Here is a 23,050-nt window from a genome sequence, read left to right as displayed (position 1 = left end):
GTCGGAAAAAATGATGTCCTCTAAGCGATAATGGAACAATGGTTGGCAAGCGGCCTGTTGGAACAGGAATCCCAGAGGGAAGAACAGATGGATAAGGGCCGGTTCGTGATGCGGATGATGGAATGGTATAATGCGAGAAGAACCGATTCCCAGAAAAACAAGACCGCCTTCTCTAGGGCGGCAGGGTTGTGGAAGTGGCATACCCGCCAACGCCATACTTTTAATGCTTTTTGCTTGCTTGCTGTAGTCGTCTTCGTGCGGGAGGGGGAGTAGCTCGAGTCCAGCCGTTCTCTCTATCCAGCCCCTCCATGTCGTAACGCTTTTTGGCCGTTCAAACGGAAGAGTATGCCTCAGAAGCGCCAGCGTCTCAAGGTCCCATCAGACGGCGTCTAACCAATCTTTCTGAAACCCTCGACGGTCAGCAGCGGCACCTCGACGTCGCTGAGGCCAAGGACGCCTTCGTCGCGTCTCCGGTCGATGAAGCCGTTGCACTCGGCGACGACGATGCTCCATTCGGCCAGCGCGCGGCCGGTGTAAATGGCGCGCTTGGTGTACATGCCCGCAGGACGCAGAGGCTGGGTCAGGGGCTCGGGGCCGGACCTGCGGCTCTGCATCCGTGATGGGGGCTGATGCGTCGTCTGCTGAGGCGGAGGGGACAAAGGCTGGTGTGGCTGCTGCTCCTCCTCCTCGATCTTGCTGTCCACGGGAGAAGACGCCGTGGAGGAAGATCCGGACGAGACGGACGATGCGGAGGATTTCTCCGCGCCTTCGAAGTCGAACGTCATCAGTTCTGCCTTGGGGTTCTCCTCGAAGTCGAACTTGTTGCTGAGGCGGCGGACGAGAGACGTCGAGGAGACGGCGGTGACTGAGGACTTACGCTCGAGTGTGGGAGAGACCGGGCTGGCGTTCCTGGCTTCGTCGACGAGACCTTTGTGCTTGGCACCGGAGACGCGACGGGTCGGCTCCGGGAGACCAGCGGGGGCGGGCGGGGGATTGCTGCCGCTACGGGAGCGGGCGCTGACCCAGGATTGTGCTGGGGCAGGAAGGCGCGGGCGGGTGAGGATGCGGTCGCGAGGCTGAGTGACGGCGGGAGGTTGCCATGTCAGTGTAAACTTGAAGACGAATTTCTGCTCCATGAAGATGGGTGAGCCTCCAGGAGAGCTGCCGTCCGAGGACGTGGTCACGGTAGAGGCAGCTGAGGTTGAGATCTTGGGCGGCAGGGGCGGGCCTCCCTGGCGTGCCTTTGCGCGAGATGACTTCGACTCCTTGCGTGGCTCGTTGTCCTCGCTGTCAGAGCTAGAACCTGCACCACCAAGAGACAAGACTTTTCCAAACAGGGACCAACGCTTCTTGCTGTTGTCAACCTTTGGAGGGGCAACTTCGGTCGTCTCAGCAGGCGGCGGCGTTGCCACGGATCCTTCTCCGTTCAAGATCTTGGAGAACGAATCAAAGGGCTGGTTGAAGTAGCCCGGCTGTGGGAGATTGACTTCCGTGCGGATGATCATAAACTTCTTTCCTGGCGTCGGCAGGCATGGCGATGTGGAGGGAGGGAGTTTCCCAGTTGCGTCGGCGGTGTTGCGCAGCCAGAGAAAGTGAGCCCAAACCGTCTTGAGTCGGGATGCAGCTGCCAAGAAGATTTCGGCGTCGACTTCGTTGGCGCTGCCAGCGTCCCGACAGATCCGCCAGCACAGGAGGCGCATGTAGTAGCCGCGCACCATAGGACACCAGTGGTTGAAGTAAGTGTCAAAGATCTCTTCCGAGAGCAGCCAGTCCAGACAAAGCACCCTCTTTCTCTGGGGATCCGCGGTGACCGTCTCCCATGTCGAGTAGATGAAGGACAGAAGGCGAACCTCGGTCATGGCGTTGTCGGAAACCAACATTTTCCTGCAGACCTCAAGCCAGAAGGGCCAGTCGATGCTCTTGGCGATGTTCGGGTTGCTGATGTCGTCGAACTGATCGTAGGCGACCAGGGCCTCCTCCAAGAAATCGCAGAGCGTGAAAACGGCGCTGTGGTCGTAGCACGATACCTTACGGGTCGCGGCGCGGATAACAGACAGGAAAGCCTCGGCGAAGGTCCTTCTCGCGGCGCTGATGATTGCTGGTGATTCGCCCAGGACGTCCTTCAGCAACACGATGAGACGGTTCTCTGCCATGTTCTTCAGCAGATTGGCGGGGACGTTCATCGAGGTCGCTGCAGCGTCAGCACCGTAAAATGAGTCGCCTGCCGTAAGCGGGTTCATCATCGCGTCAACCTCGGCCTGTCTGTGGATCGTGGATTCCAAACAAGCCAGGAGCTGTGCCTGAACAAGGACAAATCCTGGCGAGCGTGCCTTCTCAAGCAGTGGCAGACCCTCAGGCATGAACTCCTCCGACAGGATGTGGAAATACTTGCAGAAAATGAAGAAGAGATCGGTTTCGCCGCCGCGCCACCTAGTCACCCAGGGGCTGAACCACGGAATTCTCGCCGCCATGACGGACAGCTTGACCCTCTCCTTGAAGCGCATGCTGATGTACCTCTGCGACTGCCACCCCAGAACACCCAGATTAGGCGGGAAGAGAGCCATGATGTCCTCGCTTTCGCCGCCGTTCTTCTTGGGCAATCCGAACTCATCAGCCGCTCTTCGAATGAGGTCCGGCCGCAAGTCCCAAAGGCGAACCAGGATCTCGGCGACAGACGGGCAGAAGAAGAATCCGTAGGCGCAGGCCTTACCGCACCAATTGACCAAACTCAGGGGCGCATGACGCAGCGACATCTTATCGACCACGATCTGCATTTGCTTCATGAGATTGCTCACGAACATGGTGCGGACGTTGTGCTCGGCGGACTCGGCGAGGAAGGCTTGGCTCGATGCAAGCGAGGAATCCGCCGTAGACTGAGTTCCTGACCGTGGTCGAACGCGCTCGTTCGGTGAGCGGTCGACCAAGGGCATGAAATATGTTGTTGTTTGTCGCCATTCGGATCGCATCATCAGCATCGTCAAAGCCTCAAGCAGGACCGGCCGATCGACACCCGGGAGAGACTGGCCGCCCTGGCCCTCGAGCATGTCGAGCAATCCGCCCCACCATTTGTTCAGCACCGTCGCTCTCCGCTCGACATCCTCGAAGTTGAGTCCCTTGTTGGAGATGTGGTTCATATAGGTCCTCAAAAATGGTAGCAGAGTGGCTCGGACCACCTGCATCCGCTGAGCCATGGTCTTGCTGGGGAAGCCTGCATAGTCGGTGTCGAGTGACCTGAAGGCCGACCAGATTGTGTCCTTATTAGCCGACATTTCGCTCCACGACTCATCCGTCACAGTCGTGTGAGACTCGGTGAAGGACGCTGGCTTAGAAGCCGCCTTCGAAGGGGCCGGTTTCGAGAGGGTTTTTGGTTCAGTATTCTTGTTATTATTAGTGTTGTTATTGCTGCTGGTGCTGTTGCGCTGATCATTCCCAGGTAAGGCGCTGGGCGGCGCCAGGTTGACAGCAGGTGCCGAGAGATTAACCTCGGAATCGCTGCCCGACCCCAGTTTGATGAGCATGCTCGTGGGGCGCTGCTTCATCTTGGTCAGATACGTGCTCGCGCGGTTCAGGGTTCGCGACGTGGGCTTCAGCGAGTCGGTGCTCCGTGACGCGGGAGACTCTGACGTGTCGACGAGGAGCGAGACTGGCCTCTTGCGCGGCTCGGCGGCACCTTTGACGGAATCTTCGTTGCTCGGGGCCCTGCTGCGGGAAGGACGTGTCGCGGGTTTTTGTGCTTGTGTGACGGGTTCTGGGTTCCTCTTCGGAGAGGGGGAGCGCGAGGTAGACATCCATGACTTCTTCGCAAAGGTAGCGAAACTCGCTGAGATGGTCCTGGGGCGTTCGAGCTCTGGTGGTCGCGTCAGCGGTGCCGGCGGGGCGGACGGCAGAGCAGAAGCAGCAGCAGGCGTAGGTGCGGTGACGGCGAAGTCCACGTGGTCTCCGGCATGTGTGCTGGGTCTTTCGGGCAGAGGCGGCTCTTTAACTTTCGAAGGTGATCGCGAGGCTGGCAGCCATGACTTCCGCCGCTCCATCAATGACGCCCTCCTTCCTCTCTTGAAGAGCTTCTCGTCTTTTTCCTTTTGCTTCCCATCTCTCGAATTTTCCTTGTCATCGTCCTTTGGGGCCTTTGACAGCTTCACCGGGTCGGATCGTACCTTGGTCGGCTGCAATTGCGGCTGCGGCTGCGGCTGGGACTGCGACTGCGTTTGTGGCTGTGGCTGCTTCTCGTCTGTTACCGGTGCCGTGGTCGGGGTTTCCTTGGGGCTCTTGACGTCGAAAGAGAGTGTCGTGTCGAAGTCGGGAATGGTGTCGAACGACGGCAATTCGAATGCAGCGCGGCCTTGCTGCTGCACGCTCGGCCTTTGCTGCCGGTTCGTCGGTGCTGGTGTCGTTGTCGCATCGGTCGTGCGGTCTTCGGAGGTGTGTGTTCGGTGCAGGTAAGAACCATTGGATGGTTCGACAACGGCCGGGGCCATCGTCAGCGTCGGGCCATTCATTTCATGGCCAATTCCCATTCGCGGAGTTGTTTCTTTCGATTCCTTCCTTCTTCGACCCGATTATAGCAGCTGCAGCTTGCCTTGGGGGTTCTCGTTGAGATGGTGCCTCGGCCAGCTAGGTTGGAGGGTTGTTTATCGGCGACCTGTGACGACAACGGGCGGCTAGAACATGCGGATGCGCCTGGGAATTAGGTCGAGATATGGCTGAGAAGGGTAAGGGAGGGCGGCCGGAATGCTCGGTGTCACTGTGGCACGACGTCTGCTTGCTGCCCTAGGTGAGGTGCGTAAGGTATGTAAGGTGAAGGTAAAGGTGTAACAGTAGGTGGTTCGGAGTAGTAGGAGAGGCGAGATAAGGTGAGGTAAGGTTGCTTTCTGGAATGCCCCCTCAGTCCGACATGACCATGGGAAAGGAAAAAAAGGACGAGCTGGGGGTGGGCACAGTCCAAGGAACCCAGAGAGGACCACGGTACTTGGTAGGAATGCGGTTGTTGCGGCGCGGTGTTGTCGGTATCTCTGAACCGGCAGAGGGAAACTGGATACCGTTACTGCCAATGGAAAAAAAAAAAAGGCAAGCCTGAAGTTCGTCCTTGCTGAAGCCTGTAGACTTGAAGGGGGGTGTTCGTTCGTCTGCTGTGGAGGGTTGTGGATATGAATAGCAAAGAACGACGAAAGGAAGCCTTAGGAAGGCAGCTGAACGAACGACTGTCGAGACAACCAGCAGCTTTCGTCCGTCCGTGTCTGGGCTGTCCCGGCTATCTCGAGGGCTCTGTCTTTTCGCTCCAGGTGGTTCTGTGGTGTCGGTGTCGGGGATGGTGTGTCGAGGCAGACAGAAAGATGCAGAAAAGGTGCAGCTGCGAGGAATGGTCGGGGAGGGTTCCCTGTCCAAGACTGGAGCTGGAGCGTTTCAAAGAGAGCGATAAAATAGCGGAGCTGGGATATTATGACGAGCCTCCACCTTTTTTTTCTTTCCTATCCTTACTGGCACCCTCTCTGAACAGTCGACTCTCAGGCCGGGGAACGCGCGCCGTATTGCGACAGGACGGAAGATGATGCAAATTAAACGCCTACGGGTCGCCAGGCGAGACAGAAGCTTGTTGTAGAAGAATGGTGAGGTCTGAGACTCGATCGAGTATGTCTCAAAGACAAGAAAACAGGAGACTCTGAGAGAGAGGGGTTAAGGGGGTCAGCAAACAGCTTCGTCTCTTTCTTTCTTCGCTCAGCACCGCAGTGACGGGTTCAGGTCGACAACAAAAAAAAAATGGCGACGAGGTAAGGTAGCGAACGACAGAAGGCCAATGGAAGACTGGCAGATCGAATAATCGGGATACCAGGACGGGGGTACGGGTTGGACGGGGACGGCGTACGGGGGCGTCCACGGACGACAGTAATAATAGAAATCAAGAGGGAGTCGGACACACAAAATACGTCAGTCGGTGCAGGTATTAGGTATTCCACTAGCAACCGTCTCCAGATGAAGGTACCAAGTCCAAAAGTGATATGACACCTCACTACATGGCCAAAGTACCTTACCTCCTCCTCTCCTCTCCTCACCTCACCTTACCATGTGCCCGTACCCGTCTTCAAACAGCGCAAAGAGAACCAACCGCCCGTTCGACATCTCATCTAATAAGTCACCTTAGGTTCCCTAGCCGGGCCACCAAGAGCCAGACCGCCGGGCGGCCACCATGAGATAGGTTGGTATTGGTCGTCCCAGGAAATAAGAATAATCAGATGGTCAGCTTACAACACACAGACACCGTTTCTTCTTGTGTCCGTACCTTTCCCAGACGCGGATAGTCCTGGACTGGCATAATGTTGCGACTGTGACACCGAACGAATACCACCAGCCCGTTTGATCAAATGGCGAGAACCAACGCCGCGGCGCCGCGATACCATCCCGTCCAGGGCAAGGCGAAGAAGCCACTGCTGCAAATCAATAATCACCACAGAGTACTTCCCAGCCTCTCCTGCTCGTAATCATGTACAAGAGGCAGCCCCTAGCGCGATAGCGCTCTGTAGGAGAGAGGGGCGGGCTGCGAGTTGATCGCCCAGGTCGGCGGGGATTAATACGAAAGAGGGTCCGCCTCTCCTTTCTGCCGGCCAAGGAAACAGGAATCCTGCCTTGGTCACGACAGCCCTGCCGGCATGGGAATGAGATGCCTGTATCTTCGCCGCCCGCCCTTCATTCATTGTCTTGTGCTGCAGTGGTTCGAGTGGTGTACTGTAAAGCTGGCAAAGACAAAGGGCCGCCGAGATACCAAAATATGCCAGCCGGTCGCACATCATTCCTCTCTCAGATAATACACTTGTTGCGAACGTGAGGGGGAGGAGCCCCATGATGACCCGAGACCCTGAATATGTATCTCGTCGTCCCTCGTGCCCTCGAATATCTAATTAACTTTATTCGAATCTCTCCCTACGCGCTCACGGCTCCGGTACCTGTTCCCGACCGCAGTGCGGTGCAGTGCACGCATCGAAGGAACCTGAGACCAGGCGTGGGCGATGCGCTCTCACCTCATTCTGGCCCCCCCATACCACCCTCCCATACACGTCAGTCAAACCTTGGTCCTTGGGGATCTACCCGTCGGGCGGCTGCTGGCTTGTCTTCAACCTCCTCTTTCTCCTCCTCCAAACGCCCTGTCCCGAGAAAGGCGCCTCAACCCCTGGCTAAGACTGAACCGTCGGGTCGAGCGTTGTCTCGCTGATCTCAAGCCAGCGCATCGACTAGCGTCGTGAGGCGCCGCAGGCGTTTCTCTCTCGAAATCTCGTTTTATCCTTAGGCTGAAGGAGCTGTGCGAAAAGAGAGCTAGCAGCCGGTTGCTCCAAACCGTCGTCGAGCGATTGGAGAAAATAAGACGTTATTGACACCTGCAAACGCTCGTCCTTCTCGCGCCCCGTCCCCGTACCCGTACCCATACGGCACACTCGCAAAACCATGTCCCTGACTCTCTCTCTCTCTCTCTCTCTCGCAAGGCGCGGGAGGGAAGGAAGAAAGGAAGGAAGGCGGTAAAGAAGGTAAACTCGACCGTCAAGCAAGGCAGAATGCCTGAGGGAGATCAAACCCGGTCGACGACCATTTCCGGACAGCATGTTAATAAACCCGCCCGCTCTCGCTTCATCGGCACTCGGCAGGGTACCGTGGCCCAGCACGCGGCGGGCCAACATTCTTAAACAACGCAGAGGGTGCGCTACGGCATACCCACGACTCGTGGAAATGCGGCGACTCGGCGAGGAAGGGGTCAAGCGCTGTCGCAATGTCGTCTGACAGAGAGAGAAGATTGCGTGCGTGGGGGGAGGGAGACTGATGAGAGTTGAATGCTGAGTGGTGTGGGTGGCCCTGTTAATTCGGCCGACGCTTGTTGAAGTTGTTGTTGTCGCCGCTGCATCTGCATCTACCGCGCCGTATCTGCAGACTGCAGCTGCAATCTGTACGATACCGGGGCGCGGACGTGTGGTGATAATGCACGCGACTTGAACCAGACAAGAGGATACATAGTGATGAGACACTCAGTCCGGCTCATCATCGGCGCGCCCATCGCCATCGCCATCCACTTTGTGTCTCTCCTTGACCAGAAGGGCCACATCTCCGACGACCCGGGCTGTATGAAAATCCCGCCTCCGTCGACGCGAACCGAAACAACTCCTTTTTGTGCCGCCAAATGCTGAAGCGTGTACAACGGCGAGTTTTATACCAAACGCTCGCGTTCCCGCTTCTGGTCAACCGAGAAGCGCCACCACTTCCGTCTCAACGCGGCGACTTTGGCTCGCTGCTTGCTGCCAGTTTCCGGGGCGCGTCGCCGATACGCAAGAGCCGGAAGACAAATTTGTTGGCTGTCTTTCAGCTCGACAGGACGACGCTACTCTCTCCCAAATACCGACCGCCGTTGACGATCAGCAGGCACATTTTTGTGTCAAACCTTGTTCCGGGCGCGACAATTGACTGCTGAATGTCTCGGCTGATAGATATTTCTGCACAATGTCGAAGTGAACACAACGCGTATATATGCTGTCTTGTGCAATGTCCGAAGCGTGAAAGCCACTCTCAGGCGGTGCGGCGCCAATATTCCCAATATCAGCAACCCAGCCCAGCGGCTTGGGCGAGAGAGACACACAGGCCCGACCGGCCTCCTCCGTCAGCTGTCAAATCGCACATCGCAATCCTCGACAATCCAATTGCCCATACCTACCTGAACGCGACCCCCCTGTCCGGGAGTGGGAACCGTTAGCTCGTTCGATAAGTTTCCCACCTGTACGGGCTGTGATACCCCCCGCCGCGGCTTATGCCATGCCATCATGGGCTTCTTTCTTCTTTCAGGGCTTCCCTTCTCAGGTCCTGCTGGCGGCAGCGACTATCCGTCAACTTCTCCGATTCCCCCGATCTCCTTGGGGGATCCTTGGGGTCGAACTTTCAAGAGCAAGGTGCCGGGTTGAAGTGATTTTCCATGAATAGTTTCGCGCCGTTTGTCCAAGTGATGGGACCCGTTCTGGAAAAAGGGTGACAGCTAATTCAACAGGTAAAGCAATGTGGTAGTCGGTCGGAATATGACTCGGAAAGAAATAAGAAACCCCATCTGAGGCGAAGAGGAAAGGCGCGGGTTTTTCGAAGAAATTGGAGAGCGTCCGTGAGCCCCAAATCTCGTGGAGGTCAATGTGGCGTACCAGGTCATTTCGCCCGCGTTCGCCCATTTCGCAATCCCAAAAGAAATCAAGTATCGGGAGCGGCCTCTCTGCCCGAATCTGTCACCAAGAGTCAATAGGTGAGGCCAAGCGGGTTTAGCGAGGCTGGTTCACCCCACCGACATGCTCGACATCAGATCATTGATATGTCGATGTCGGCTGAAAATCTCTGATCTCGCGATTGGCTGTTTGCGGCAGTAGCCAGTAGATAGGCCAATACGCGGACAGCACATGCTCCCGTCCCCAGCCCATGCTGTCGGCCGCAACTCCAGCAGTCGGGGTTGTGCTGAGCGGTGAGCCGGAGAGCCCGGGCGGCGGAGAATGGACTGGGGCAGATTGGTGTGGAGGTTGCTTCATTTGAGCCTCCTGTCTCCGTCAGACTGACTCTGGACGCTGTCAAGCCGCCGTCATTCGGACATTCCCCCCCATGGGAAGAAAGAATTCGCGTTGCCACGGGGAAAGGTCCCGGCCGAGTATCAATTTGTCTCGGTCCAGACGGACGAACCACCATAGAGAAGGGGAACATCATCGACAAATCATGAACATGCTTCACGCGAGTATGTCGCCGGTTCTTCATGCACCAGAGCTATCGAGGAGAAGAGCAACATAGGTGTTTGGTAATGAATTGGCAGATTTTGATCTTGGCACGTTGAAAGTTTCCTTCAGCAAGAATGGCACAGAGAGAGCCCATTGCTGTACACACAAATGCCGTGTTGTAAACCCCATCCCGCCATCTTCGCAGATGACAGGATGCGGGATGATGTCAGAGCAAGCTGTTTGGGATGGTTTGGTTAGCTGCGCAGGTCACAAATCCTGCGTGATGGCGAGTCAGAGATCCCATCGCACTCGCGAGGTGACCAAATGAGCAGACTTGGCAGTCCGGACGGCGACCAGAAAACGTCGTTGTATCGCCCGACAATCCGAAACGAAACCAATGCAAGGCAGCCGTGGAAGTGAATCCGAATGTTTGGATTCGCCCGTTTCCAAGGCAGACGCCGAGCGGCTGAGATGAGAGTGTGCTGAGGTTTGCTGCAGAGACTGCCGCAGAGGGAAATCGGGATTGCTCATCCTCATTTGGCGGCAATGACAGCGGTCGCCTCGTCATCGCGTCGCAAGCTTTGCGGTGCGCTGATATGGGAATGACGGAACGTCGCAAAGATGTAATCAAAGCAGCTTGCGTCGTCGCACGCGAGTGTTTGAAGTGTATTGCGATTGCAACACCCAGATTCTGAGATGATGGTGATGTGAAGGAAAGATGAAGCGAAGGAGAGAGTTCCGCGGCAGAGATTTTTAGCAAAGGACGGGAAAGTGGGTCCCGAGAGGAACCTAGCCCCGCCGCTGCGATTTTTCGGGGCGTGTCTCGGCCCGAACAAAAAACCCACTGGCGCGCTGGGCGTCGGTGGTGGCCCGGTGAGTGCTCCGCTGGAACAGGGGTCTTCCACGTCCCGCTGCCGTTTTCACTCGGAGGTTTCTGGCGGGGTGACGGTGACGGGTTTGTCTTTTCTCGAAAAACAAGGCGCTACAGGAGACCTCTTTTCTCCGGAGTAGAAGGACAGTTGACGGGAGAGACCCTCGATGCGATGATCACTGCACATGCATAAGTCTCCTGGACTCAGCCTCTGAAGATCTCACCTCATCTAAACAACTTGAACAGACGAGATATTACTCGGGCGTTCAACATAGTTCAAACCCATTCTTGAGTCGTCGGCCTTATTTGTTGTTGCTTAGCCATCTCGTTTGAGCAAGTCACTTTGGTCGCTCCAGGGACATCCCCTTTTATGTCGCTGCCCAAGGAACTCGTGTTATGGAAATAGTTCTTCCGTCTTCGTTCTCGCGACAGAGGAAGTCCCTGCGAAAAGTGTGTTTATATATCTTGATTAAGGGGTATTTCGGTTTCAGGTCGACATCGAATCGCTGCCTTGAGTTTCCGCAGCTGAGGTGAACCATCTCGAGCAACGCATGAATGAGGCGGGAGCTGTAGGGCCTGGTCAATTTGACAAGTTCAGGGTCAGCGAATTGAGACGAATGGAACGGTTGGATCTCCTGCTAGCCTCATTCGCATTATGAACAGAAGAATTGAAGGGTACGCGAACAAGATACCGTCGTAGAAGACTGAAGGCCCGAAGAAAGAGAGAGCTTGACGGCACCACAACATCCGATTCCAGTTGTCGTACCAAGATGGGATCTCCTAACAGTGAATGGCGCAGCATATTTCAGATGGGTAGCGGCTGAGGTTTGAGAGCTGCTATGAAAGAAAGCTAAGAGTTGGGTTGAGTTATCTCATCTGTTTCGCGCTTTGGAGATGGACTACAGAAGTTGCCAGGTGGTTGGGGCGCGGAGTTCTGAATGAAATGTCACTCCTTTACTCTGATTGGCCGGTCACGCAGAATCTGCGGGCTTCTCCCCGTCGCCCACCTCAAGTTGACCTGTAGCCGTCCCCCGAACACCATTAATACAAACTGCCAGTGAAGTTGATTTGGAGCGAATCTAACAAGAATTGTTCAATTAATTCGTAATTCTCTACCATAATATCGATCATGTCAGCTCTGTCAACTGGCACGAGCACCAAGTCACACTTGACTCCGAACGGCGGAACTCTTCCCGAGAAGCCAGACGGAAGCGGTGCAGGCCGCGATGTCGAGCAACAACAACCTTCCGAGACTGACTCGACCGGCGAACCCTCGATGTTCAAGTCACTCGGTCTTCTCGACCGGTTTCTGGCAGTATGGATCTTTCTTGCCATGCTGATCGGCATCCTTCTCGGAAACTTCGTTCCCAACGCAGGACCTGCGTTGCAGCAGGGCAAGTTCGTTGGGGTTTCTGTGCCCATAGGTAAGTTGCAACCATATCTGGAACACAAAGCGGCGCATAATCTGACCGACTACAGCCGTCGGATTACTTGTCATGATGTATCCGATTCTGTGCAAGGTACAATACGAGAAGTTGCACGACATCTTCCGCACGAGAGAAATCTGGGTTCAGCTAGGGTTCAGCATCGTGATCAACTGGATCATCGCACCGTTGTTCATGGTAAGTACCGCATAAACCTCTATGTGAACACTCGCAGCTGATACCAGAGCAAAGCTCGCGCTGTCATGGGCGTTTTTACCGGACAAGGAGGGCCTTCGTAATGGACTCATCCTCGTCGGGATCGCAAGATGTATAGCCATGGTGTTGATCTGGACAAGCCTGGTTCGTGCAATCGTCCGCTTTCAAAATCTCCGAAAAGCTGACAGGTTCTTAGGCCAGAGGAGACGGAAACTACTGCGCAATTCTTGTCGCCGTCAACTCGTTCCTGCAAATCGTCCTCTTTGCCCCCGTCGCCCTCCTCTTCATCCGCGTCATCGGCCAAGACAATAGCATCTCCTCGATATCATACTCTACCGTCGCCTCCGCCGTAGGCGTCTTTCTCGGCATCCCTCTAGGCGCCGCAATTCTCACTCGCCTCGCTCTCATCTACACCATCGGCCTCAAGTCCTACAATAGTAAAGTCATTCCCTTCTTGGCACCGTGGTCCCTCGTCGGCCTCCTCTATACCATCATCGTCCTCTTCGCCTCGCAGGGCTCCCAGGTGGTCCACCAGATCGTCTCCGTCGTGCGGGTGGCCGCGCCGCTGGTGGTCTACTTCTCCGTCATTTTCTCCGCCACGCTGCTCGTCGCCCGAAAGCTGGGCTTCCGCTACGGCCTGGCCTGCACGCAGGCCTTCACGGCCGCCAGCAACAACTTCGAGCTGGCCATCGCCATCGCGGTGGCCGCGTACGGTCCCGACTCGGACGAGGCGCTGGCCACGACCGTCGGGCCGCTGATCGAGGTGCCGGTCCTTCTGGGTCTGGTGTACTTTGTGAAGTGGTTCGCCAAACGGCACGGCTGGGAGGACTAGATTGGCCGGCGGGGGAAACGGCGCGATGGTATCAAACCACATGTCCCTGTGTGTCATGAGCCCAGGAGCTGCAGAAGGTTTCTGCAGCTAGCAGAGTTCGCGGGCGAGACCGAGCCGACGGGCTTAGACGGTCCAGAAACCATGGAAGGGATGAGTTGTCTGGCATAAATCTAATCAGTAATTTAGCCTTTTGCGGTTATACGCGACTTAGTTGTCAATCAAACGCACGACGTGGCAGCGTCATTCAGTCTGTTGAGTGAGTTGACAGTGATGGTGGTGTTCCTGAAGAATGATGGATGTGTGAAAAATGTAGGTAGCTGTAGAGAAATTGGAACTTCAGGACCCTGAAGCGAGATGCGGGGACCTCTGACGGGTGAACCCCTGCTCCGCCTTAGCGCACGTTGCACCAAGCTGAAGTGACACCAGAGCCCAAGCTCCCTATCGGACTGTGTCCTACCATGTTCCAGACAAGTCCCGTCCCGATTCCGACCGCTAGTTCTATCGTCACTGGACGGCCTTCCGAACTTGGCCATCTTCAACCTCGAAACTCCACTTGACGATTGACCCAGACAGCACCCTCCGTTGCTTTCCACGTAGGTGACCGGCTCACCAATCGTTCTTTCGGCTGCTCGTGCAGCAATTGCGATACGTCGAAGGCTTCCCGACCGTCGAAGCAGCTCCTCCTCTCGCCGGAGCTTCCCCCCGCGATTCCACGGCAATGGAGTCGCTCCCCCGCGAGCTCATCGATTTGATCCTCCAACAATGCGTCTCGGTAGGCCCCCGGAATAACGTCCTGGGCCTGCGCCTCGTGTGCAGAGCCTTCGACCGCTTCCTCAAACCGTTCGCGTGCCAGACAATCGCCGTCGAATTCAGCAGGTTAAGCAGGACGAGCCGACGGCGGCGGCCCGATTTCGACGCCCTACAGACGATAGGATACCACTGCAAGTCCATGTACATAGACCTCATGGTCCTCCGTGATGAACGTAAGGAAACGACGACAACACTTTGCGCATAGTACCTGACAATCACCAGTGGAAGTCGAGTTCCTATCCACCATCTTCGACCGCATACCCTCCATGAAAGACTTCGTCCGGACCCTCCAGCGCGAATACTGCATGTCGCCCGCCTCCTTCACGACGATCGAATACCGAAAAACCCTCGAAACGATCCTCTTCAACTGCCAATTCGTCTCCTCCCTCCGCCTCAACCTCCCCTTCCAGCTCGTCGGCCACCGCTGCAACGCCGCCACCATGATCCTCGCAAACACCTTCTCCGCCTTCTCCCGACGCCCCGAGGACTCCCTCCCCCTCAAGACCCTCGTCCTCGAGAACGTCTCCGACCAGGCCGTCGTCGACCTCTGGACGAACCCCTCCGACGTCATGGCCATCATGCGCGCCATCCTCGAGCTCGAGCACCTCGTCCTCTCCTTCCGCCGCCACGAGGTCGACCCCCCGCGCGTCGCCTTCTACGGCACCTGCCTCTGGGACCTCATCCGCAACGCCGACGTCCTGCAGACCCTCTGCCTCTCCGGCACCGACGACGACCGCCCCCCGCGCGGCCTCAAGCAGACAAAGGCCTGGAACATGACCCTCGACGAGTGGCGCGCCCGCGCCCTGCCCCCTCCCCAGATCGTCCTGCCCTGCCTCACGGCCCTCGAGCTCAAGCGCGTCGAGGTCACCCCCGAGGTCCTCCGCTGCGCCGCCCGCAACTTCGGCTGCACGCTGTGCGAGCTCTACCTCAACGAGGTCTACCTCAAGACCGAGCAGGGCCAGAACCTCAACGAGGACTCGAAGCAGATCCTCTGGATCGGCCTACCCAACCAACGCCCCGGCCTCGACGACGACTGGATCGCGATGATGATTCGCGAATCCTGCCCCAAGCTCCAAACATGCCGCGCCTCGTTCCTGGGCTACGACCTCTACATCCGGGACGACCTGCCCCCTTCCCCCGCCCCCTCCTCGCCGGACTTCGACTTCGTCGACCCCTGCGGCTTAGGTCGCTCCATCGCCCAGCGCTTCGTGGAGGTCGTCCTCGGCTACGCCCAGCCGCGGCAGATAGACGGCACCCCCGTCTGCTTCCTCCCCGTGCTCGACTCCAACGACCACCTGCTGAACCAGACGCGGCCGCGGACGCGCGCGCTGAGGATAGCCGAGTACGACGTCAACGCGTACCAGACCGCCGTGCGCAACGCGACGAGCGGCTGGCAACGCAGCATCGACGGGGTGTTCCCGAACTGCAACAGCGGGACGCTCGAGGAGCTGCACTACATCGCGGAAACGGCGTGTCAGGGCATGAACGAGATTCAACGGCAGCGGAACGAGCACATGAATCACGGGGAGGAAGGCGGCGGTGACGGGCCCGGGGAGGGGCCCGGCGATGGAGGGAATGATGGTGCTGGAGGAGGCGGAGGAGGAGCAGGCGGCCAAGGTGGTGGTCTCGCCGAGAATCTCCTTAACCTGAATTTCGCAGATAATTGAAGCTGTGCCCATCTGCGCAGTTCACAGGCAAGCAAGGCGCTTGAGACGCGATGCGCCACCAACATTCACATGACAGGAGGTTCATTCGACCAGGTTCTAGACGGCGCAAAAGTGTGTTTTTTGTATTGGCAGCGTAGGCCAGGATATCATGGGTCCCGTTTTTTCGGAGTTTTTTTGTGAGGATATTGACAATACCCACTCCTGTTCTAGAAATTCAATTGCTTATAATGCCCTATGCCCTTCCCGTTTTTTTGTGTTGGCCCTTGGATGAATGATGATGATGATCTGAAAAAAGATGCAAATCTCCCGTCGTAAAAGAAAACCGCGTGAAAGCCCACCACCCAAAATTGTGTCAGCGGCGGCGACATCCAAGGTTTCGCTCGCTATGATAGAATCTTAGATGAATCCATGCCGCCTTAGAAACGTTGATATAAGAAGAAAAATCCCAAAACAAATGCTCCATGATATCTTCTAGTGTCCGTTAACGCCGTTCTTTCCGTTGGTGCCGTTCTGCTCCGCGACAGCCTGCTTCAGGGCGTTGAGGACGTCGCGGCGCAGGTCGTCCGTGTCCTCGATACCGCAGCTGATGCGGACGAGGTCGTCGAAGACGCCGACGGCCTCGCGCTGGTCCTTGGGGATGCCGGCGTGGGTCATGCTGCTGGGGACCTCGACGAGCGACTCAACGCCGCCGAGGGACTCGGCGAGGGTGAAGATCTTCGTGAGCTGGCAGAAGCGCTCGGCGGCGGGGTGGCCGCCCTTGATGCGGAAGGAGAGCATGCCGCCGCCCATGGCGTCGCGGTGCTGCTTCTTCGCGATGGCGCGGTGGGGGTGGGAGTCGAGGCCGGGGTAGTTGACGGCGATGACGTTGTCGGTCGCGGCCTCGAGGGCCTCGGCGACGGCGGTGGCGTTGACGGTGGCCTGGCGGGCGCGCAGGTGAAGCGTCTTGAGGCCGCGGTGGGCGAGCCAGCAGTCGAAGGCGGAGGGGACGGCGCCGATCGCGTTCTGGAGGAAGCCGAGGCGGGCCTTGAGGTCGTCCGAGTTGAAGGCGGCGACGCCCATGACGACGTCGGAGTGGCCGTTGATGTACTTTGTGACGGAGTGGACGACGATGTCGGCGCCGTGGTCGAGGGGGTTCTGGACGTAGGGGGAGAGGAAGGTGTTGTCGACGACGACCTGGATGCCGTGCTGGTGGGCCTGGGTGACGACGGCGCGGATGTCGACGAGGCGGAGGGTCGGGTTGGAGGGGCTCTCGATCCAGACGAGCTTGGTGGCGGGGGTGATGTGGGCGGAGATGTCGACCTCGATCTCGGGAGTGAAGGTGACCTTGACGCCGTGGGCCTTTGCGACCTGGGTGAAGTAGCGGTGGGTGCCGCCGTAGACGTCAGAGACGGAGATGACGTGGGAGCCTGCGGCGAGTGACTGGAGGACGACGGCGGTGGTCGCGGAGCCAGAGGAGAAGGCGAGGGCGTATTTCGCGTGCTCGAGAGCGGCGACGGCCTTCTCGAAGTTGTCGCGGTTGGGGTTGCTGGAGCGGGAGTACTCGTAGACGCCTACGGGCTTACCGACGGCAGTCTGCGCGAATGTGGTAGAGAGGGAGATGGGCTCGATGACGGCGCCGGTTACAGGGTCGTGGGGAGAGCCGGCGTGAACGGCGAGGGTGCCGAAGTTGTGGACAGGAGAGGGCGCCCTCGGGGGGGTCTCGATGGGGTGCTCGGCAGGGACGGTCATGATTGCGGCGGTGATGGTGGTTGTGGTGGTGTTTTGCTTTTGCGACAGACCTGGAGGGGTAATGTTCTGTTGAAGGAAAAAAGTAAGGTGGGGGGAGGGGTCGAGGGTCGACCTGGAGGACCGGGAGTAAGGGGGATGTTGAATCTCTTGTTTAGAACAAAGAAAGAGTTTTGGGAGGAATCTTTCTTTGATCAGATTAAAAGAGAGAGAGAAAACAAGATCCCCGAGAATTATGGGAAGAAATAGTCTCGGCGGATTTGTGCGAATAAAGTCGACGGTAACCGAGTTTGCGGCGCCGCGGGGTCTCGTTGAATTTCTTGTATGTTATAGAAAATCAGAGGACGACTCGTTCGCGCACGACGGGTGGAAATGGCCCCGCTCCCGCCGGCGACTGCACCAGGGAAGAGAAAAAAACGACGGCGGCTTGATGTCGGGGTGCCCCAAGCTCCGAGAGGAATCGATCACGCAATCGCGCGCCTGCTGACCTTTTGTTGTTGTTGGTGAGTCAATGGGCCGGTTTTGGGAGGTCAATTGGCGGTATGACGGGTGGAAGAGGAACGGGCGGTCTAATTGCTCGTTTTCCGATTTCGACTATCGTGTACTTTTGGGTTCGGCGGAGGAGCGGGTGCGACGGTTTGAACGAGGCAAGGTACCTTGAAAGTTGGTTCGCGAGTGGATGTTGAGAATGGCGCAATCCGGAGCTATGCAAGGCACTGGAGGTCGATCGGTTGATCGGGAAGGTCTATTCGACGGAGCGTGGAGAAATCACATTTTATATCTAGCCCTGGATGACGCCTTCGATTTGGTGACGACTCAAAAAAAAAAAAAAAGAAAGAGACACACACCGCCTTCGGTTGGAAGCAGCGAGAGAGCTGAGAAAGCCGAGTTCCATGTTGATGATAAACCGCCGCCGTTTCGACGTGCTTCCGTCATCACAAATCCCGATGATGCACAATGTAGAGTTTGCGCCCTGCCGCCGCCATGTTGGTACGGCTGCAGTCTGTACGCTTCATAATCTGTAAGCTAAGCTGCCTGTTATCTAGCATTGTCTCGGCTGTCATCGCTGCGATTGGCAGCTGCTAAGAAGCAGCGACAAGGGACCTCGGGGTCTTGGTTCCGCATGCCGACATATCGCAAAAGTGTCATGTCGCTAGAATAGGAATTTGGAGCGCGGTAAGGCCGATGGTGGTGGCTCTTGAAGCAGTTCTCATCAGAAGCTGCACTGCTGGACGTTCAAAATCTCGTGAATCGTCAAGTCGCGAGGGCTTCCTATCCCCAAGCTCTCTAACATCAAGCTAGATATAGTCTCCTCGAACAATTGATATATCATCATGACCTCGTTATTGATGTTAGCCTCTCTGTACTTGAGCCTAGCAAACACCGAAAAGTTCATCTGACCCGGATGGACAACGGCACCGGGAGAACTGCGGGAAAGTGGGTCAACGGCCAGCTTCGGCCCTCCGAAGCTGCCAATGTATGACTAATAGCTTCGCTTACATCAGCCTTGGAATGAAAGTCGAGGTGCGTCCCCACCTACCGGTCCAACCCTCCTTCCCGCCCTCTGGCGGCCGCGTCCGAAGTCTCCTGCTTCGAGCTGTCAACTCTATCCCGGCTTTCAAACACCCAAGTGTCGCATGCGCCTGCTGCTGAACCAGTTCTTGATGACAGCTTGTTCACTACTATCGCCTATTTGACAAATACTGCCCAGCGACTTCAAGCTTATCCATACCGCTGGATCCACCCTGTCCTGGAGTCGACACGGAGTTGGAGAGCTTCTTTTTGCACGTGCAAATGAATGCAGCAACGAACCCCGACGGGCCATGAGGTCTTCTGGTTGCCTAACTGGGCAGGTCTTACGCGGATTTCTCTGCGCCAGGATACCAAGGGCCGCACCTGGTCCAGCAGATCTGCGGGCACCATGAAAGAAACGGCAACGGCTACGGCGGCGGACGGTGACGGCGGGGAGAGGTTACATTAAGGTGTGATCTTCCTTGAGGTTGTTTCCTGAAGAGACTTGGAGTCTGGGCAAGGGAACAGGTGGGAGTCGCCGTTGCCCGTTGTCCGCTAGCAGCTGTTGGCTCTCGCCATGCAGACATGCGACGGTCTGGCTGGACTGGGCGATCGCCTTCGAAATAACGTCCCCTTCGTCTTAATTGTTCCTCGCCCAGACTGCGCAAGGACAATCGCCTTCGCCTGCCTTATACAAGAAGACACCCGTCAGAGATATCGCCTCGAACCTTCAGCGCCCACCAGCTGCAGACTAAGCCATTCCGAGCTCTGCTTCTATTTTGGCATCAGCCCGCCACATGGCTTGGACATCCTGGCGTGTCACCAAGTCATCGGTGATGGACGAGCAGTGAGTCAGTCGAGGGACCGTTGACAGGCAGTACCTTTGCTGTCTCGGCCCATCATCGAGATTGTCGCGGACGACGAGATTACTCACTACCATAGTACAAGTACATGCACGCTCGGCCGAGACGGACAAGGGCACGGAATGCCCTACTGATCCATTGTGAAGACGCAATGCGTCTGTTCTGCTTTCGGGGTTTAACTACCTTCTCGGACTTTGAATCAAAGATCTGATGTCGCATCTACGACGGACTTGTCCAAGGTTCGACACGATGAGGCTCTGGCATTGCCTCAGAGCTACTTTGCACACCACCTGTCGCGCCGCATTGCCAATCACAACGGCATTGACCTCCCACCGTCAAGAGTTGTAGCTTGTCAGTCTCGGGCAGCCTTCCGTGCCCGATAATTATGCCATCCTAGACGGCGTCTGGCTCCGCCCATCCACCATGGCATCATTCTTGTCAAGCGTTTGTCAACGTTCCAAGTCCAACCTTGGATGCCACAGGCGGGGAGCCGCGGAGTCCCTGGGGTCTTCCCCAAACATCGCATATCTGTTCCAGCCACGAGCTTTATTACGACGATGCTCTTCTAGAAACCTCACGGGTAGATGGCATGTATCACAAGCGCCTCACGGACCAGGTTGGCCACCTTGGACGCCCCTCCACCCAACCCCAGGATGTTTCAATTAACATGTGCGGTGCGGCTTATCGACACAGCCCACGCCTCCCAGATCTACGTCAGCCCCCAGTCCCGTCACACCACTCGGATGGCTGGCGTCCGACCCAATGGAAGTTTTGGTGTTCCTGCGCGCACCACCTTCAGCCTCTATTCGAGCTCACTGATTTGTCCATGGCCGCCACCGTTCAATCGTGGAGGGCATACCCAGGTCGACACTAGCAGATCACCGATCATATTGGTCGAGATATTGACGACATGTTTACTGGAGAATGCGGAGCGATTCGCGGAGCGCCAGCAGATGAGTCGAAAACGCCGCATTCACGGCCGACCCACGGCGATGCATCAACTGGGAATGGAACTCGCGGGTCAATCGTTCATCTGCCGACGTAAACTGCAGGCCCTGGCTTTGCTATCGTCAGCCGCCTTGCGAGGCTTCGCCCCCCAAAAAAGAGTTCCCAGTCGGGGTTCGGCGCGTCTCTGAGCAGACAATCGGAGTCGGCTTCATCAGTCTCGTTCGTCTGACGTGCCCGATACTCCATGGTGGCACATCTCTGCAGATGCATCTGCAGCCGCCCGGACCGTTCAGGCTCGTCATTCCTTCCCGACTCATGTTCTCGACTTCAGACTTCCGGCAACGGTGCCGACGTGAGAAGTTTTGGAAGTATCGGGCGGCTGCAGAGGCCAAGTGGTTGGAGAACCCACCAGACGTGCTACGACAGGGCTGAGGGGAGCCTGCAAGAGCAGGGAAGGCCCCCTCTGGGGACTTGCATGCAGGCCTGGACTTGACACCGACTTTGAGTGTCTCTTGGGGGGCAGGATCATGGGATACAGGGACAAGAACGACGGCAGCTTGAGTTTGGCAGCGCAACTCACGTCCCCTCCGTTCTGCTCCGTTCCGCACGCTCACCCGCCCGCGCTCCGAGTGGGATGTCTCGCAACATTGATGCCTCGACCAATCCATCGCCTTCTCGGCCGTGTTCTCAGGCCGTCGTCCGCCCCTCGTCCTTGAAGCGAAACGCATGGCGGAGACCCCGGGGGAGTGGGCTTCTCTAAGAGACTGTCTCGCCGGCGCTCAGCGGGAGCAAAGGTCGCAGGACGGGGCCCGGTGCCGGGCATGGTACTGTGGTGCTCTATGCAGTAGCTGGATGCATTGGAAGCGGGCAGAATTCGCGTCGAAGCTGTGGAGGCGGCTATCAAGACCCTGCGGTGGATAAGGTATCCGACGATCCCTGCTACCGATCTCGTCCGGCTCTGTTTGGCCGTTTGACTTGGTTTCTGCGCTTTGCGCTACGCCGCCCCGGCTGTGGTCGTTTACTTCGTTGCCCGAGGGCTAACAGTGCTGTGCAGACAAGCGTCTGTGGGTGTATGTGTTGGCCGAACGGGGACCAGGGCCGATGAACTTGACGTGTCGGGTCGGGTTCGTACAGCGTATTACTCGTACCTTATTTTGTAGTTGACGTGCGCTACATGGACGACAGACACGAGACCAAGGCAGACGCGGGAGCTATGTCATGCGTGAACGCACATGTCAAAAGTACGTTTGATGTTGATGTTGTTGACTGTGCAAGCTTCAACTGACAGTTTCCAGTCGTGTCTTGTCCGGGGAACTCGTGAACGCAGCAGCACAATTGGTGTGCGGAGGGATACAACGGCAAGACGGGATACAGGGGATACGGACGGGAATGAATGTTTGTTGCAATTCTCGGCTTGCAGGGCCCTGTCGACGGCTGCAGGCCTGCAAGTGCCACACGATGGCTGCAGACAACCCTGGAAGACGCATGCTCGTCCGTCGATTCCGCGGTGTGTCGTATCCACCTCTTTTCCTCGCCGGCTCCGTGGATCGTGGATCTTCGGCGTGGGCCATGGCGTGGCTGAGCACAAGATTGACAGACGCAGAGGCCCTTGGGCAGCTGAACGGAGTTGCTGCGTTGGTGCCCTGTTTGAGTAATCTTCTCGTTTGTGATTTCTCACGAGATGAGACGCACAGCAACAGCAACGACCTCAGAAGAAGTTTTGGGGCTTTTGCTACTTATGCTACTCATCCCGTCGGCAAGGTTCCGAATTCCAGTTATTTGGCACTTTGTTACAAGCTACCTACCTATGATAGAATAATCACCAACCTGAGTCTGAAGTGACGAGAAGGTTGACTTGACATGACATGGCCGTGGGCAGTGCCAGCGCAGCTAACCTATCACTGGCAGCTGGTGGCGGGTCTCCACCACACCACACCGCCCGAGTTCCGTTGTCCTTCACCCCTCCATCTGCCCTACGCCGGCTGGCGGGCAATGTTTAACTGCCCGCTACTCCGTACCTAAGGTACCTACATGACAAACCCAAACGCCTTTTTGAATTTCTTTTTTCAATTTCTCACACATCAGACTTGGGGTGAAGACAACTTGACACGACCCGCGACGTCGACATTGGCACACACCTTGGTCCTCGACGATGGCATTGTTGACGGACGACGTACTCCTTTTTGTCAGCTGAGGTATACTTTAATTCAACTTTGGTCACAAAACAACAAGAACACACCTACACCCGGGCTCAACACCAACCCGCAAATTCACACCGAGTCGGTTATTTCCCGACGACAGTGGAGGTATCCGTACCAAATCAACTTGACGCCATAATTTACCCTCCCGCTTTCACTTCGCCCTAAAAGGCATCCCCCCCGGTCTGTGAGACGTGTCTAGGGTGGAGGTGACCCTCTTCAAAAGAGACAACCTACTCTACAAGACGGGAGACCACGGCCGGCGACTCAAAAG

General features: G+C 56.9%; 4 protein-coding genes across 4 annotated transcripts; 2 read left to right on the top strand and 2 right to left on the bottom strand.

The window, feature by feature from the left end:
• Window positions 1–389: 389 nt before the first annotated feature.
• On the bottom strand, window positions 390–4,514 carry CkaCkLH20_05921 (uncharacterized protein; the record flags this gene model as incomplete). Its single annotated transcript, XM_038888638.1, has 1 exon — window positions 390–4,514. The coding sequence occupies one exon, from the start codon at window positions 4,512–4,514 to the stop codon at window positions 390–392; it is 4,125 nt and encodes a 1,374-aa protein (XP_038745974.1).
• A 7,196-nt stretch (window positions 4,515–11,710) lies between these two features.
• CkaCkLH20_05920 (arsenical-resistance protein) lies at window positions 11,711–13,053 on the top strand (the record flags this gene model as incomplete). The annotated part of the gene is made up of 4 exons (XM_038888637.1): window positions 11,711–12,005; window positions 12,061–12,203; window positions 12,258–12,365; window positions 12,418–13,053. 4 exons carry the CDS (start codon window positions 11,711–11,713, stop codon window positions 13,051–13,053), a joined length of 1,182 nt encoding a protein of 393 aa, XP_038745973.1.
• Window positions 13,054–13,771: 718 nt separating this feature from the next.
• On the top strand, window positions 13,772–15,530 carry CkaCkLH20_05919 (uncharacterized protein; the record flags this gene model as incomplete). Its single annotated transcript, XM_038888636.1, has 2 exons — window positions 13,772–14,036; window positions 14,086–15,530. 2 exons carry the CDS (start codon window positions 13,772–13,774, stop codon window positions 15,528–15,530), a joined length of 1,710 nt encoding a protein of 569 aa, XP_038745972.1.
• Window positions 15,531–16,001: 471 nt separating this feature from the next.
• Window positions 16,002–17,258, bottom strand: CkaCkLH20_05918 (cystathionine gamma-lyase; the record flags this gene model as incomplete). Its single annotated transcript, XM_038888635.1, has 1 exon — window positions 16,002–17,258. One exon carries the CDS (start codon window positions 17,256–17,258, stop codon window positions 16,002–16,004), a length of 1,257 nt encoding a protein of 418 aa, XP_038745971.1.
• Between the last annotated feature and the right edge of the window lie 5,792 nt (window positions 17,259–23,050).

Source organism: Colletotrichum karsti (genome assembly GCF_011947395.1).
Source record: "Colletotrichum karsti strain CkLH20 chromosome Unknown Scaffold17, whole genome shotgun sequence".
NCBI lineage: Eukaryota > Fungi > Ascomycota > Sordariomycetes > Glomerellales > Glomerellaceae > Colletotrichum > Colletotrichum karsti.
Note: the sequence above shows the minus strand (reverse complement) of the source record. Positions and strands in the feature narration are given on the sequence as shown.